The 16,918-nt window shown below is 50.7% G+C and overlaps 5 protein-coding genes across 5 annotated transcripts; 3 read left to right on the top strand and 2 right to left on the bottom strand.

Moving 5' to 3' along the window:
* Positions 1-1,078: 1,078 nt before the first annotated feature.
* On the bottom strand, positions 1,079-2,745 carry BGZ61DRAFT_454452 (uncharacterized protein). Its single transcript, XM_046246227.1, has 3 exons — positions 2,377-2,745; positions 1,849-2,281; positions 1,079-1,785 (listed from the first exon to the last, which is right to left on the bottom strand). Exons 1-3 carry the CDS (start codon positions 2,542-2,544, stop codon positions 1,202-1,204), a joined length of 1,185 nt encoding a protein of 394 aa, XP_046102801.1. The 5' UTR covers positions 2,545-2,745; the 3' UTR covers positions 1,079-1,201.
* A 746-nt stretch (positions 2,746-3,491) lies between these two features.
* Positions 3,492-5,513, bottom strand: BGZ61DRAFT_454449 (uncharacterized protein). The gene has a single exon (XM_046246226.1). The coding sequence runs from the start codon at positions 5,286-5,288 to the stop codon at positions 3,798-3,800; it is 1,491 nt and encodes a 496-aa protein (XP_046102800.1). The 5' UTR covers positions 5,289-5,513; the 3' UTR covers positions 3,492-3,797.
* A 311-nt stretch (positions 5,514-5,824) lies between these two features.
* Positions 5,825-7,128, top strand: BGZ61DRAFT_454447 (uncharacterized protein). The gene is made up of 6 exons (XM_046246225.1): positions 5,825-6,068; positions 6,121-6,210; positions 6,265-6,471; positions 6,526-6,713; positions 6,762-6,840; positions 7,035-7,128. Exons 2-5 carry the CDS (start codon positions 6,201-6,203, stop codon positions 6,828-6,830), a joined length of 474 nt encoding a protein of 157 aa, XP_046102799.1. The 5' UTR covers positions 5,825-6,068; positions 6,121-6,200; the 3' UTR covers positions 6,831-6,840; positions 7,035-7,128.
* A 3,941-nt stretch (positions 7,129-11,069) lies between these two features.
* Positions 11,070-12,692, top strand: BGZ61DRAFT_355171 (uncharacterized protein; the record flags this gene model as incomplete). The annotated part of the gene is made up of 2 exons (XM_046240685.1): positions 11,070-12,284; positions 12,324-12,692. 2 exons carry the CDS (start codon positions 11,070-11,072, stop codon positions 12,690-12,692), a joined length of 1,584 nt encoding a protein of 527 aa, XP_046102798.1.
* Positions 12,693-14,757: 2,065 nt separating this feature from the next.
* On the top strand, positions 14,758-16,660 carry BGZ61DRAFT_454437 (uncharacterized protein). Its single transcript, XM_046246224.1, has 3 exons — positions 14,758-15,270; positions 15,338-15,636; positions 15,712-16,660. Exons 1-3 carry the CDS (start codon positions 15,128-15,130, stop codon positions 16,389-16,391), a joined length of 1,122 nt encoding a protein of 373 aa, XP_046102797.1. The 5' UTR covers positions 14,758-15,127; the 3' UTR covers positions 16,392-16,660.
* Positions 16,661-16,918: the final 258 nt, after the last annotated feature.

Genomic DNA, 16,918 nt, shown 5'->3' with positions numbered 1-16,918 from the left:
GTTTTAATCTATCTGATAATGTTGAGTAAAGCTAAAACGAAAACCGCTTATAATTATTCAATTGAAAATAAATAACCCAAAATTACTTTAATAATAATAGGATTATTTAACTTGTCTATTTATTAAAAAGCTCGAGATTAATTTATAGATAAAGATGAAATCGGCCTCTAACAGCCTTCAGGCTTCAAGTTCAGAAGTCTTAACTTTAAAGGCCCACCTGCTAGAGCTCTAAAACTGACAGACCCTCGAGCTGAAGCTCTAAAACCTAGGTAGTTTAGACTGGATTTCTAGCAGCCCGTTTGGAAGCCGTTTCAGATATTATATAATCGTCCCAAAATGTAACAGACTAAATTTCAACGGCAGCTACGGCACGGATCTTATCAGGCTGTCTGACCCTTTATATCTAGTATCAGCACTGTTGCGGGACTTAGAGGTACAGTCCTCGAGCAAGTCTACGAAGACTGGAATGTTCCTCAAGATATGGGCTACTAGCGGTCAAACTTCGTTTTAAATTGTCTGCCAGACACAGCGGCAAGGGAAGCGGATATCCTTTGCATCATTTGCCGCGTGGGCCAAATCGCTGGCCTAGCCACTGCAGCTGGCATGTGGCCAAAGTAAGTATGGCTTCTCAGCCTCATTGCGAGCTCAAAGTACTTGGGTAAGCTGCCAGAGTCTCCAGGTCACATGATACGGTCAATTGCATTCCAGTTGATGCTTGGCCACAGCATTGGTGAGCTTGCGACCAACTCACAGAGCTTGGATCAGGCTGGTGCTGCTGTCTTTCATACGGTAAACCCTTTAGTTGAGAAACTCTCATAGCTGTTATCATGCGACCTCTTAGTACTGCGAGGGATATCGAGATTGTGCCGCTTGAGACGTGCTTGGAGGCGGTGGTGGGAAGTGTCTCCAGGTTTGAAGAGATGGCATATAATCCAGCAATTAAGATCATTAGCTTATTTGAAGGTTAGTCAATAGCACCTCTGAAACAAACCTTCTACAGGCAAATGATACTGCCACTTTATCTCGGACGTTTAAGCAACACTAGGCCCAATTTGAGACGAACAGATGGACAATTGGATGGGGCAATGGTGATTTTGAGTGTTAGGTCAACAAGAACTTAACATTAAGCCGTGGCATTTAAAAACAAATTGACCGGACACGACACTATATATGCGACCAATTATGGATACAGAGTCAAAGATCAGGGTGGAACCCAGCCTATCTCCTCTATAGGCCACTGAATCCACAACCTGTGTTCCTGATCCAGAATCTCCCACGCTCTTGACATGATAAACTTGTCCCAGCCTCGCAACCACCAAATGCTCTGCAGTTTATTGAGGATCAAGCAATGGTGAGCGAAAATAACCACCGCCTCTTGCGTTGGCACCTTCAATAGAGGCATAAAGTTCTCTACTACGGCAAACTGCCACACAAAGGCGTCCATTATATCCAGGTTCTGGCATTCCGGAGAAAACGCAAAGCTCAGTTGGGGTCGTAGCTCGTCGATAGCTACGCCGTAAATTGACATGAGAGCCGGGTCGGTCACATTTGATCTGATTTGGGTTTCGAGGTTGTCCAGGATGTTGGATTTCACGTGTTGAGGCTCGTGAGAGGCGATCCATCTCTTCGCACCGTCGGCAATCATCGGTGAAAGGACTCCAGTATAGGACGTGGTCTGAAGACTATTCAGAATGTGACGCACTCCGTCCAACAGGAAAAGCCAGTCTGGAAACGAAGACTCTCCGATCAAGAGTGAAGTATTGTTATCCCTCGGGCTTCCCATAGCTGACACCGGTATTGTTAAGGATGAAACAAGAGAGGTTAGAGGATATGGGATGAGAGGCTTACCGAAATATATTGTTGAGATACTAAAGGCCCAGAGGCACTCGCTATTCTCGGGCTTAGCTTCCGCCATCAGCCTTATCGCAGTGCGGCTTGCAATTTGATGGTATATAATGGCATTAGAGACGTAGAAGTCCTTCTGCTCTGGGCGGTGCTGGGCTATATGGAGGGCCGAAACGGCGAGAATACTCCGCATGAGATAGTCGCAGCCGACAGCCAAGCGAATAATACCAAACTTCCAAAGATTTTGGATAGCAGGGTCATGAGTGAGGGTCGAATAAGTCAAGGTGGTGAAGTTGTGCAGAAGTTCGAGGTCCAGTAGGTTTAACTCGGAATCTGCGCTGGGATTTTGGCGAAGGGTGGTCTGAGTCGCCTGTGCAAAGTCACAAGTAACTCCGTGTTTAACGCAGTTCTTACAGGACGGTCGTTGCTCGTCGCACTAGCAGAGAGTAAGCGCATTGTTCGGGATATGGGTAGGTTGGATACCGCTCAAGAACACCACATTCAAGCTTGTTTGAGAGAAATAGGACAAACCTTTATCTTGCGTCTCTTGCAGGTATAACACCCCGTCCTCGTCTTGGAATGATTTCGCCGCGAAGCTTTGGCTAGAGCCCGGTTGCGAGGCTGAGAGGCTGAGGTCGATGCCTTTCCTATGCTGTCAGACGGACTAGCCGACGGCGAGTCGGGTACGTTGTTCTCCATGAAAGGCAACGTTAATCAGATTATTTCGGTTCTTGAGGTCTTCAATCTGGGTGAAGTGATCGGGGTGGTGCGCTGAATGGATACGGCTTGAGAATACTCCCAGGGGTAGGTTTAACCGCATTCTCTATGCGACTCCATTTATTCCGTCGGAACGAACAGTGGAGGGCTCAGATACTAAAGTGGCCAATGGATGAACATCTGATGAATTGTCGGAACTGGCTTTGGCCCATGCGAAAATGTGTCTCCAAGATCAGCCGGAACCGGGTTTTCAATATTCCGGACCTAGCACCAAGATTTCGTATTCCTTAGAAACGTTCTAGAAGCTCAATACAGGAGTAATTCGTGTGTCCTGCTTTTGAGAACTTTCATTTCAATACCGGAACTTGCATGAATGACAATTACTAACATGCATTTTTTTGGCCGTGGTTACGAGCTGGGTCGCGCATGATCCACGTACAGTGTGGGGTGTAATTACTAGGGGGGTCTTCCCTCAGATATTCCTGCGTCTGTCAAATCTTGGCAGTAGTGCTGCATCCGACAAGAGCATTCATCCCACCGCCAAACTGAGAATTTTTCCGTTCAGGCGGTGATGGGCATGTTGAGGTTCTGGGGGGGAGAAGCTGCCGGCGTCGTATGGCTGCCACCCTGGACCACATTTACGATGAGTCTCAGAAGTGGACTAGGTTGTTTTATTCGAACTCGACTGGTCACAGACTAGCTGTATAGAAGTTGAGTTGTAGAGTTGGCAAGGGGTTTGGCATGCTGGTGGACTGGTTACCCTGGCTGAATGGACTGGCTCATGTGGTTTCAGAGCAAACTTCGGCCCCGTAATTGTCTTTACGCTCTCATAGTATTAGCATGCAAGCAAAGAATATTTCTTGTTGGGATAATACTTCCCTGGCACAGTTAACAGACATTATTAGATGGGAGGAATTTCACCTTGGAGGGGAAAATTGCATGGACTCTGGGGATTAAACAAAACCCGGGCATTTCTATCGTAATAAAAAAGGACGTGGGCCTGTGGGTTAATTTAGTATCTTTGCCCAAATCCTTCTCATTAATACTACCAGATTTCCCAAAGAGAGTCTCCAATCATTATCTCATAATTCATATCTAACTCGAACAGGACTGCTTATAGAAGACGCAAATTGATGCCGCTAATTGGTTCGGTGTGACCCGAAATAGAGATCCTTGAACACTTCGCAGTAGTTCTAGGATTTACACTAATCGTCTGTTTGATACTAATAGTCATCCTACGAGCTGAGTTCCGCGCCGGGGCGTGCTCTTCGTAGCTTCGAAAGATCCATATCCCTCCTGTCGAAATTCTCAAGTAGTAGGTCATGCCACTTTGGGAGGATCGGGGTTATGTCGAAATCAGATGGCATGCGTTGGTAGTAGGTTCTCCTCCATTGATCATTGTCCCATCCAAAACCCTCCAGGAGAATTTTTCCAAAATCGCAACTTTGGCCGGGATCGAAGTTGCATCGCACATTGGAGGTTTGGTTAACAAGATGGCGTAGCTCCTTGGTAAAAGTGGACCGGCGCTTCGGCAAGTCGTTCGACTCAAATGTGATTGGATGTATACCTTGATAGCGTAGCGCCTCAAAAACTTTACCGAAGGCGACATGTGGATGAACGAGTGTTTGAAAAATCTCAGCACATAGGTCGGTTGCTGGATCACCGTCCAAGACGAGGGAGAAAGAATTGGGAGGCATTCCATCCTGGGGTAGCTCAGCAGCTTCAATGAGCCAATCAGCTAACGAGCCACAAAGCCCGTTAGTTGAAAACTTTCCATCCTTTTCTCGCACCCGGCCTCTAGATTTTTCCAGCATATTCATCTCTTCTGCCTGGAAAATGGTTCTCCACAGGTCAACGCGTCGTTCAATGCGAAGGAGTGGGTTTTCTTGGCAGAACGGGATCAGGCCGCGGGCGTGAGACTCAGGGAAAGCAATGGCTCGACGATCTTCGTGTAACACGATATTCCGTATCTTAAGGCGCATGCTAGCAGGGATGGAGTCCAGAAAGCGGATTGCAACAGCAGCTGCGGAATACCGGTATTGCAGACCGTCAATGGGTTGTAAGACCCTATGTGCAAAACGATGACACAGTCTTGTAAGGCGGTCGTCATCGACAAAAGCCCACGGCACACGAGGAAGACTTAATCCGTCAATACACTGAAATATGGTAGACCTAGGGGAGACGGCCAGGCTGCCAAGTTCTTCGATATAGTCATAGCCCCAATTTTGACGATCAAGAAGCTGTAACGAATACAAAAAAGCTCTTCGGTGATAGGTGGGTGATTTATCGTAACGAGAAGTTATTAGGTCATGAGGAAGGCCCGGGGACAATATCTGACGCATGCATGGAGCAAAATCAGGGAACTTCTGCGTGATTTGAGAGACGATGTCTGGGGCCAACAGGTGTCGGGCCTGCTCCAGACGAACTTTCTCAGAGTAGCATAATTGGTTTAACGCATTATGAAAGAAAGCTGCTTCCTCAACCCAGTTTTCAGAGTTGGCCGTGGAGAAGGTGATGGTATTCAGAGTGATCGGAATGTGTTTTGTATCCTCTGCAATAAGCCGGCAGGTGTACATTAGGGCGAGGTCGATGGGGCGACCATTAGCCGCCACCAGTTTTCGCGAGTCGAAGTTGAAGACGTAGCCACCTTGGACGGTAAAGTATTCCTGGTAGATTTTGTTTCGGAGCTCGGCAGGAAGCTTCAAGATGGAGGGACGTGAAGACATGGCGTTGAGGTGCGTGAAAGTGACGTTGAGGTGCGTGAAAGCGACGTTGAGGTGCGTGAAAGTGTCGTTGAGGTGCGTGAAAGAGGGACGACGCTGGCCGAGATAGAGATAGATGGAGGCAAGCAGCGTTGCGAGAAAGATCAAATGACTGTGATGTGGGAGGGAGATGCAACTCGAGGTTGATGATGGAATGTGTGAGATGATGGTGGATGGCGAAGAATGAAGTTGGAATGAGGAGGGATCACGGCCGGGTTTTATCCGTCAGACACGTCCACAAAGGTTGCCCCGCTCTGAAGCATCTGGAACACAACCTTCAGGCAGCAGTGCAGAGGCTGGAGATAGATGACGTCATTAATAACCTTATAATTACTTGTACAGTTCCAACGACATATTCGATGCCAGGCGGGCAACCCGAGCCATATAATTATCATCTCACAGTTGTAGTAGGAAATACGTGGAACTTGGTTTGCGGGAGTGTCGCGATTTATTTGGTTTTTTTAGCTTTACTCAATATCATCAGATAGATCAAAGCCATACAGTAATCTCAAACAGTAGGAATAAACAATAAGGGCTACACCCAGCACCAGAAGAAACAGTAGCTGAACAATAAGGTTGTTGCCCACCGGTCTCTGCCTGAAGCTTCCATTCAACCCCTCTGACTTCAACCCTATTGTCTGCAGTCAACGACCTTGCTGTCTGCAGTCAACGACCTTGCTGTCTGCAGTCAACAACCTTGAGATAGTAACCTTATTCCGAGCAATAGGATATAAGGGAGACTGACTTATATATCACACATTAGTCTCCAAACTGTTCAGGGAATATATATACTAACCGTCTCCCATCGTCAAGGGACCAACTTCCCTTCTGACACTCATCCCATCTCAATAAATTTCATCTGAATAACTTGTCACCATGTCGACTGCTTTTACCAATTGCAGTTAGTCCGGTATTCTAAGAATATAGAATTAATACTTACCCATCAATCGCAAGGCCCTTGTTACATATATCCCTGCGCATCAGGGATACGAATCTGGATTCCGGCACAGCACAGGATTCCATTGGAATCTTCGAGACGAAAGGGAAAGACGCAAGCTGGATAACCATCTAAAATTCCTTAGAGAAAGGAACCTCCTAGACCTCTCACCACACCACCCAGAACGCCTGGATAGAAACCAAAGGATTGCTAGAGAGAGACTGTTAGCAATAGAACATGGAATTATAAATTCTCTGAATATACCGTTAGCCATTTTCGGATGCGGTCTGTTTCTTGACGATAGGAACAGAGCCAATCCGCAGGGAAGTCAGGCCACCGGCATCGACATTACATTCATCCGGATAGAAATGGGCGCATTGTATGACCTGGCCGATGATATCGAAAACACCGACGACGACAGGGGCCAAAAGTTCCTCGCAGAAATTGGCCGTCTACAGATAGATTAGAATGAAGTCTGGTAATTCAAACACCCCACTTACGAAAAATACAACCCCTGGTTCCAGGAGTTATTGTGCTGCGTCGGGCTGGTACGGATGCTAGCCACCTAGGGTGCTGGCTCTAACATGATTAGCAATAACCCTAGATTAGTATTTTGGAATGCCTACGGAGGGGGATTCGAATGACTTCTTGCAATTAATTAGCGATCACATTCTGCAACTCCGACAGTGGGTTGGAATACAAACGGGACATCATGGGCGTTGGCTTCGAGACGATCAGGTACGACTTCAGGGCGTTCTGGCAGGGCAACTTACGGATCTCGGGGCGTTCTAGCTTCCTTAGTATCAGAAAGTTATCAATCTGCTTTTGTTACTGGAGACATACTCACAGGTCGGGTCGTGGGAGTTTTCAGTGCCTTTCTTGATAAGTATACGAACACAACAAAGGTGACGCATCACCCAGAATGGGTTTACTTACATTCATCAAGGTTAGACTGGCTTCTCAATACACGTCAGCAACTTGACCCATATAAAAACGGTTCCAATATTCTTACGTCGAAAAAGTTAGACAGGATTCCGGCAGAGAAGAAAAAAGCAGCTTGAAACCCAAAACTTGGGCCTTGGCAACTGTGACGTGCGCGCAACGCTTAAACCCACCGAAATGTCAGCCGGCGTCTCCATGATATCTTCGAGCATGGGCCTACTTACAAAATGCAGTAAATTCAAACACTAGGTTCCCTCATCGAGGGAATGGGGTTGCTTTTTGGGATGCTCGAACTGGTGTTCCCTCATGAACCATTCGAGCTTGTTGGGGTCTTGGAACTGGGAATCCGCCTTTGCCGATTGGAATTGTTCGATTCCAAAGTATGTCAGGGCCCAATCGGCAGCGACGGCAGCGTTGCGTGTCAACAAACTGTGCATGTCGATGTAGCTCAGCTTGAATCTCAGCTTTGACCTTGCCTTCCGCAGGTCAGGACAATGAAGGAATAAATGCTCGGCCGTGTGTTCCCCAGTTCCGCATGGGCACCTGGAGGCTTCCTGTAGTACCTGTCAGTCAAAGTAGATGTCATTGCGAGCTTGGGAACGTACTCTATCCGGTAGCGAACCAATTGAAAACAAGTAGTAGTTGAGACCGATGACCCCAGTTCGACAATGCAGCAGCATGGTGCTCTGGGCCCGTGTGAGGGGTTTGTAATAGCTCAAGGCCATTGGGCCCCAAGCATCGTCGGTAGCTTCAGTCCGATGCTTCCTCTCTTGGGCACGCTTCCGCTGGTAAGTGGTCCACAACTTCGCACTCCACTCCTGCGACTTGTGTGCAACATGGCTGTTGATGGCCTTCTTCTGTCTCGTTGGGTCGGACCAAATCTTAAGCACCTCGGACTTCTCGTTCAGCTCGTACAGTTTCCGGAGTGTTTCGGCTTTCAAGAGCTGCGAGGTGTTTTCAAGTACCCGGTATGGGTGAACAGCTGGGGACAGCGGCTCCCAACTCGGCGGTATTGTGATTTGAAGGATCATTCCGTGGTCGGGGTCTGAGAGGGCTCGGGCTCGCTGAGATGCCCCTAGACGACAGAGAAAAACTCGAATGCTTTCAACGTTTAGTTCTTTCTCAAGAACCTGCCGCGAGGTGCGTTGCATTGCTCCCGAAATTTGAACAAGACATTGATACTGGAGAGACTCCAGTTGCTCGATCAGCCCTTCCGTGATGCCATATTTCAACTTGACGCCATCGATGTGCATGAACCACGCGGGACATGCGTATGAGATGATGGGTCGAATCTTTGTAACGTAAAGCTGTCGCATCTTGCACAATGACGGTCCCCAGATAGACCCAGAAATACGTTTCAGATATTGCATCTGTTTCCTGACTTTGGCCTGTACCTACATGATAAACCTTGTTAGCTGATACAAAGGTACCAATGGAAGATATACTCTCACCTCTTCCACGTGTCCAGTCTATCGTAACCCATGGTCCACTAATACGCCGAGTATGCGAAGTTGCGTCTTGGGTTGTTTATCGTCGTCTTTTCCACGTTCGAGTCCGTTGATATTAGGTAGCAGCTGACAATCAGCATCCCTGCTGTAGGGACGTTTGAAATGCATAATGGCGTACTTGGAGGGCTCAAAGGTAACGCCGGATGTTGTAGCCCAGTCCATGAGCTTTTTGTGACACATTTCCAATGTTTTGCAGTTCTTGGCGTAGGAATTTGACGTAACTAGGATGTAGGTGTCGTCGATGTAAGCAAAGGCAAATATTTTGACTTGCATATCCAACACGATGGGAATCGTTCTCAGGATGGGTGATGAAAAGAAGAGAAAGAGGAGGGGTGACAAAGGACTACCTTGTGGAATGCCAATATCGACCCAGAATTGGCTCGAGGTATGGCCTGGTGTCTCGAGGTAAGTGCTGCGACTTGATAGAAAAGATGAGATGAAGTAGATAATCCAGTCAGGTATGCCACACTCGGCCAAGACTTCGAGGAGTTTTTCGCGATCGACGTGGTTAAAGGCACCCAGAATATCAATGCCCATCAATGTTGCTTTCTTTGCAGGGCTGCGTGTCCAGGCGGTGTATATTGGATTAAGAAGAAACTGGAGAGCTTTGGTTGTGCATTTGCCAGGGACGCCAAACTGGGTATTGGGAAGAAGATTGTGTTCGACGACAAGAGCCTTGAGGCGGTTTGTGACGATCTTTTCCAGGACCTTTCCAACGACTGGCAGCAATGCGATGGGTCTCCAACTTTTGGGGACATGGTGACTCTTTTTCCCTGCCTTGCGCAGCATGACGGTGGCGGCGTGCTTGAAGGCAGTGGGGTGATGGGATAGAAGGAGACAAGCTTCGAATCCGTGGTGGAGATAAGGGGAGAGGACCTCGCGACACATCTTAAGAGCTTCGTTGACCACCCGGTCAGTCTTTTTGGGGGGGGGTTTGGCCAGTAGACCTGGGGGTTGGCGTTGGTCAAGGTCGGAGGAGGGACCCACCGAGAGGTCCTTCGTTGGCTTTAGGTCTGCTTAGCCCCGACCTGGCCAACCTGGCTCCGGTTCTGGAGCCAAGCCCAGCCCAGCCAAGCCAGGCCCATCAAGGCACTGTGGCACTCCCCCTCCATGGCTGGTCAACGACTCCAACTACGCCCTGGCGCCGAGCGTCTTCCAAGCCTGCATTCCGTCAGGGGAAAAGAGAGACTGGGGCGGGTCAGTTCACAGAGGCCAGTGCAATTAATGGCACCAGAATCAGAGATAAGGGAAATCCACCTTTCATGAGCTTTTTTTCCTTGGATATAAATAGTTCCGCACAATAGAGAGAGGGGAGGTGGATGCCAGGTTCTGCAGGGCGTAGAAACAGCTCCAATTTGACATCGAAAGGTTTGAGTTGCCCACAAATCAAGAAAGTGACCACGGAAAATATATTCTCTCCCTCATATCACACCGTCTACAAATGCTACTAAATCACGTCTCCTTACCAATCGGCGTTGCTACCAGCACCTCCGACTCTGACAGTGGGGAAGCTCAGCATAACGAAGTTAGTGACGATGATACCGAGTATTCCAGTGTCAACAGGCGTCGTGCCTCATTATCAGCAAGAACAGTACAATTCCCCCGTGCTCCAGCTCTTTTCCTGAAAGAGCGATCCGCGGCTTGCATTCGCAGTGCACGAAGTATAACCATGATTTGTGAGAACATTATAAGTCATAATGTCCTAATTGCATGTCCATATTATTCAAGAAATACCCAACAACAGGGCTCTCTTGCTGACAGGTTCTCTCTCAACAGCCCCCATTTCTTGGATATTCTTTGTTCTTAGCTGGTCCGGTTTTCTTAAACCAACTCTACACCGAGAGAAACGCCATTATTCTCGACCGACATATCGAGCATTTGAAGACAGTATTCGCGTTTCTCAGTGCAATGCGTGGATTTTAAGCCCCTGCGCAGCGCGGTACTGACGATAGCAGCAGCAGTGAGAGGATATTGAGGATGAGATATCTTGGTTCCAGGAATATAGAACAACAAATACGCCTTGATTCATAAGCCAGTTTAAAATGTTAGGATTCGTTTATTCGACCCCGAATTAAGAGCAGATTAAACATTAGAGTCACAGAATAGTGTAAGAATTAATACGGGCTCTAGCCTGCATAGCCCCTTGTCAGCCCATTGCGCATGAGTCACTAGATCGCGCTACTCGAATGGGGTGGCAGCCGGAACAAGGGTTGGACTCTACCAAACTTGTGTACATAATGCGACCCTACTCAGCCTCCCCGCTAATACGTCTTGTTTGCGAGCACACTCGGCCAACATCTTCTAGGGACAGGCTACAGTCGAGAATACCCGGACCCCCAGGGCCGCCAATCCGACAACATGTCTCGCGACGCCTCACAACTCACCTCGCTTCCGCCGGAGATCCTCGGCCAGATAGTATCCCTTCTGCCTAGATTTTCTGCCAGCAGCCTGCGACGTACCAGCCGCGACTTGGTCTCCATTGCGACGCCCGCTGTGTTTCGCAGTATCCGCCTCCAGGCCACCGGCGATGATCCAGAGCGGTTTATGGAGATTGCCGAGTCGGAAAAGCTACGTGGGTTTGTGAGAGAAGTCACTTGCGATCCTTGGATCGGTTCCCACTTCCGTTATCGCTCAGGGTGGCACTATGAGATCCCGTCGAGCTTTTTTGATGCGTTGGCGTTCTTGTCCTGCTTCCGCCAGCTCAGCGCTCTTCATCTACGATTTCCCCCCGAGTGTGGAGATGACTCGTTTCCCGAAGAATCCTCCGACTTTCGCTATCGGATTCTTCACACCGTCTTCAATACCCTGGCAGGATCATGGTCCAAGGAGAGCCAGCAAAATGTGGACGCCGGGCTTAACATAGAGGAGGTGTACAAGTACGAGATGAAGAAGTATCCGGTTGGCATGTCGCAAGGCCCCATTGTCCTTAAATGCATCACAATTTCCAACTTGGAGGCTCGTCTTGAATCCCGACTAGTAGGTTCGGATGCTTTCAAAACAATCCTTGGCTCCGAGCGCCTGACCGACTTGAGACTACTCATCGCAAGACAAACTCGCGGCGCGTATGGAGTGCCCAGCGCCACAGGCCACGACTTTTTCGAGAGTATACCCTACACATGGTTGTCCTCGCCAGTCGCCGCCAACCTCAAGGTGCTCTCGCTGCATTCCCACGCACCGTGGGGCTGGTATCCCAAAATGGACTTCCGGCTTGTTGGTTGCGGCATGCCCAATTTGAGGGTTTTAGCGCTTCGCAATTTCATCTTCAGTCACGAATGGCAAATTGAGTGGTTTGGGTCTCGAGGCCTGGAAGAGTTGTACTTGGATACCTGCGCCATCTTGGCACATGCGCTGGGGGTCGAACTCAATCATGGAACGTCGGCTGTTCGTCAAGCCAACGGAGAAGAGGTCATCATCTCGCACGAGGGATACTATGCCAACCCGAGTTCCGAAGGACCTGTGGAGACTTTTGTTGGGACACTACGATGGCACCGCCTCTTTTCTCACTGGACCGGCTCAATGACGAACTTGAGAGTCTTCAAGATGGGTTCTACGAGATGGGATTATCCGGCTACCGTTGACGGTTCCGGATATGCTGGCAATCCTTACAATCAGATGATCGGGGCGACCAGAAGCCACGGGGTTATATGGAACGACTTCCGTTACTTCGATTGCCCTTCGCCAGAAATCTCTGGCCAAGATGTATTTCGGTACAGAACTGGCATGTCTGAATCGGCCGAGGCTGGATTGGAATATGCGTACTACACGGAAAACGAGTGGATGGATTGCGAAACGTATGTCAATGGGACTGAGTACGAACGAGAAATGGTAGAGGATGATGAGTCGGCAGACTTTCTCGAACCTCGGAGGGAAGGTGGAGGCTGGGAGATGGACGATGGCAATCGAGGCCGAGACGAGGCAGCGCTCGATATTTTCCGGTCGTCGGTTGAGGCGAGGCGGAAGGCAGTCTCTCGAGAGAACTAGCATCGAAGTGCCTCGGTTGTGGTGACTGTGGTGGCCGTTTTGCACCAGCCGTGCTCATCGTCTCGTATCCCAACACCTTGTCAACTCTATGTCGTAACCTTCGACTAAGCGCTCGTGATATATCAGGATACGGGTTGGCGCGGACTGTCGCAGGCCAATTTCCTCGGTCGAATCGACTCCTTATCATCTTTACACGATTCGAACCGGCAGAGTTCCGCGCTCAAAATTGTGCTCAGAGTCGAGGGGCGGGGAGAAAGGGCGGCCAACGATGTTTTATCCCTTCAGCGCCTTTCTTTATACGAGAGAAGAATCGGGGCTGTCGTGTGTGGATTGATGTACCTGCAGGCGCTAAAAAGATCTGGGTCTTGCTTGTCGTGTCACTGAGCTGGCCGTGGACGGAGCACCTCGTATTAATGCGCTGGTGGCCCTCGCGAGTCGCGTGTGATTTGGCGGAAACGGGGCCGGTATTGTGCAGCTGAAACCAGGGTGCGTGCATGCCCTGATTAATGCCAATTTAGGTGGTCCAACGGCCAGGGCCGAGCTCAGTCGGGTCGGTGTGAATGCTGGTGACGGATGCATGGAGTTGTTTCAACTGAAGTGCGCCATGCCAAATCACGGGTGAGTAATGACAGCATCACGAACCGGGATTGTTGTCCTTGCTGCTGTGCCTGTTACTGTGCCTGTTATCCGTACTGTGCCCTGTTACTGTGCCCTGTTACTGTGCCTGAAACAAAGCTTATTCGACGCTCTCGCCAAGCCACAATCGATCCTGTCCAGATTGTCGGTATATTTCCAAGCACGCGTCATTCCAGAAGGCGTCTGTATCGTCGTCCGGACCGATTTTGACGGATGCGGACGCGTCGTGGATGCGTGAGCTAATCAACAAGCTTAAAATCCCAGGACATGTTTAAAGTATGGGAGGGCTTATGGACAGGGTGGTGTAGCAAAGAAAACGACGGGGGGGGATTAACGGAGAATGAATTCTACGGTGCAGCAAATCAATTGCGGCCAGTTTGCGAGACGGCGAGGCAGCGCAAGGCACCCGCAGTAAGCTGTAGTGGCTGGTGAACCGTCAAGTGTCAAACACAAACACAGGTGCCTACAGAACAAAAGCAAAAGCAAAAGCAAATCCGGTTCGGTGGGTTCGGCGAATACTCAAACTGTCCGCTGCGGAATCAACCCGACCACTAAACCTCTTCGCACGATAAACATGATGTGATGCGACCACCTGTCACAGACGAACCCAGATTGGCCGTGGCTGCAGACGGCCGGGGGCAGTGTAGCAGTGGAGACGCGTGGCTACCCTACAGGACTGTCGCGAGGACAGCCAGGCACGCAACCGTCGAGAAAGATTAGGTTTTACGACGCGGACAATGCCGATTGATTGCCAAGAGGCAAGAGGAGCAAGGAGATGAGACGAAGGCCTGGGGCGGACGGGGTTCGTCTGGAGACGTGGCGAGCTTGAGTACGAGGGGGTCATGTCATTCTAGCCCTACGGCTCAATCGTCCAGCTATACATAGCACACAGAGAGAGAGCACGGTTAAGACGGAGTCCCCGTAGTGAGTGACACCATGTCTAGAGCAGAGAGACACCATGACGACGACGCTCCTTTTGCCCCTCGGCTGCGGCGTCCTGCTTTGACTGGCTTGTTTTCTCGGTCCTCCCCCCCCCCCCCCCAGTCACAATCGCAGCCTGTCCCTTTACCTCCCCTACTAAGCTTTCCCCCCCCCCTAGCAAAGCCGCAGACCCTTCCCGATCTAGACCCCATCGATATCGACCCACAGGGGGCGTGCTTCCGCTCCTGGGCGTTCTTGTTGGTCCCGTCGTAACAGCAAAACTTCGCCCGGGTGGGCCCCGTCAAAGGGTCCTCGACTGGCCCCGTTCCAGCCCACGGGTTTGGCGGCTCCCTGAATACCTGATACGATATCCACTGTGCCGGCACCCGGGGGCGTCGCTGCTGTGGAAAAGGCCGTGGTGCTGAAACTGCGCAGCACGAGAGAGAGAGACAAGAGACAGAGGCCAATACGAGGCGCGCACAGCCCGCAGAGCCCGCAAAGGGGAGGGGGGGTCGAATCGAACAAGCAACCGAGAATTAAAATACGAGATGGAGTAAATTATACAGCTCCGCTCTCTCCAAACCTAGACCGACCTGGTGCTGCATTGCCGCATTCTTCCTCCTTTCAATCCTCTAGAGCTTTTTCGGTCCTCGTTTACCATCGTCTCGTATCGCATCACCGCCCTGCAATATGAGATAGTCCCTCCCGGAGTTGTGTACACCGCAACAGCAGTAAAAGGGCCTTGGATCGCCTCACTTTGCGCTGCTCTTCTTCTGTCTGCCGTCCTCCAAGGGAAGCGGGAAAAAAAACGACTCCCTCCATCCACTCCTTTGGACCGTCCTCTCGCCTCGGCCCCGCGCCTCCCCTCACACACAGCCATGATTCTATCATCACTACAAAGCCCGCAGAACCAGCGGAAATGCGCGCTGATGAGCGTCGGCACTCTGCTGGTCTTCGGGCTCGTCTTTTACACCCAGAAGTTCTACCTGGCCGCGGCAACGGAGAACGCTTTGCCGCATCGGTGAGTCGAGCCCCTCCACCAAGGTGTAAAAGGCCATCTGTCACTGACACATCATCTCGGCGCACAGGGTGTACAATGAAGGGATGCAGCCGGACAACATCCCCAAAGACTTCCCGGGCCTGATAGCGCAATTATGGAAGCCGACGCTGCACCCCATGAACGACACGCACTTTGTCACCGACGAGGGCTACCGATACGATCTCCCAGAGGGTGTCCACCGCTGGTCGGGGCTGGGCAAGAAGTTGCTCATCCTCGACGTCGACACTCGCATGGAGGAAAAGGACGGTGACTTGATGAACACACACCCGATGAATTACAAGAACATGACGGGAAGGACTGGCGGCTGGATGAACCACCAACTCTACGGTATGCTCTCGCCTACCGTCTCCGGCTGTTTCCACGCCTGGGCTTGACTCTCGACACGAGACTAACTCTGCGCAGCCATGATCCACGGATACGACTACCGCCTCGTCCGCGCGCCCACCTACGAGGGCCGTCACGGCACCTGGGTCAAGGTCCCGATGATCAAGGAAGCCCTCAAGACGCACGACTTTGTCGTCTTCCTCGACGCCGACGCCGTCTTCATGTACCCGCACATGCCCTTCGAGTGGCTGATGAGCATGTGGAACGTCACGACGGAAACCCTCGTCGCCATGGCCGAGGATCCCAACGCCGGGCGCAACCGCGACCACAACGGCTGGGTCATGTGGAACACGGGCTTCATCATCGCGCAGCAGAGCAACCGCACGCAGGAACTCTTCGACGTGTGGGACAAGTGCCCGACGGGCGAGCGCTACAAGGAGTGCGGCCACTGGGACAAGGACTGGGCGCACGAGCAGGCAGCCTTCAGCAACCACGTGCGGTACGACTACAACGCGACGGACGAGCTGCGGGTGATTTCGTGCATGGACGGCAACGGCGCGCCGTACATTGGCGACAAGAAGTGCGGCGGCGTCTTTATCCGCCATCACTGGTTCCACAAGCACCTGACGGTGCGGAACCTGAAGGAGGCCGTGCTGGACTTGTTCATGCGCCGGATGCATAGCAACTTCCACGCCGAGAAGGACGAGTACTACCTGGACGCCCACCAAGAATCATACCCCTTAGATTTGCACGTTTAATCACGGGTCATTAGCGAGACCTGTGTGTATAGTTAGTGTTAGAAATTAATAAGTTCAAGTACCCTGGATTCCCTTCCCGCAAGTGGAGTTGTCCAGACCGGGGTTATTTGGTGCGAAAGGGTGACGGCTACCGGCACCTTAGGCGGTGATCCACTCCGTGTAACTGGTGGATAGCGTGCCGACGTGCCGTTGCCGAAGTGCCATGGGCCAATGTGAAGCTGCTTAAGTCAGTACACTTGTGACCCTGAATCAGGTACATTAAGACGTTGGGCGCCTGTCATCCCAAGGAGAAACAGCTGAGGAGAAACAGGCCCGGAGAATTCATTTGCAGGTGAGACATCTCGCACCGGGATGGAAGTGTGAGACATAGTGTGGGTACGGTCGTGCAGCCTGAGTCGCGAATGGCTTAGACGGTTTCTCTCACACACGAAGCAAGCAAGTGTTGTTTGGTTTCAACATTTCAAGACATGTAGTCGAAAGCCGTCAGCAGGGACATGGCTTGAAGGATTTAGTCTGCGAGACATCGG

This window comes from Ilyonectria robusta (genome assembly GCF_021365365.1).
Source record: "Ilyonectria robusta strain PMI_751 chromosome Unknown BGZ61scaffold_13, whole genome shotgun sequence".
In the NCBI taxonomy this organism is placed as follows: domain Eukaryota; kingdom Fungi; phylum Ascomycota; class Sordariomycetes; order Hypocreales; family Nectriaceae; genus Ilyonectria; species Ilyonectria robusta.
Note: the sequence above shows the minus strand (reverse complement) of the source record. Positions and strands in the feature narration are given on the sequence as shown.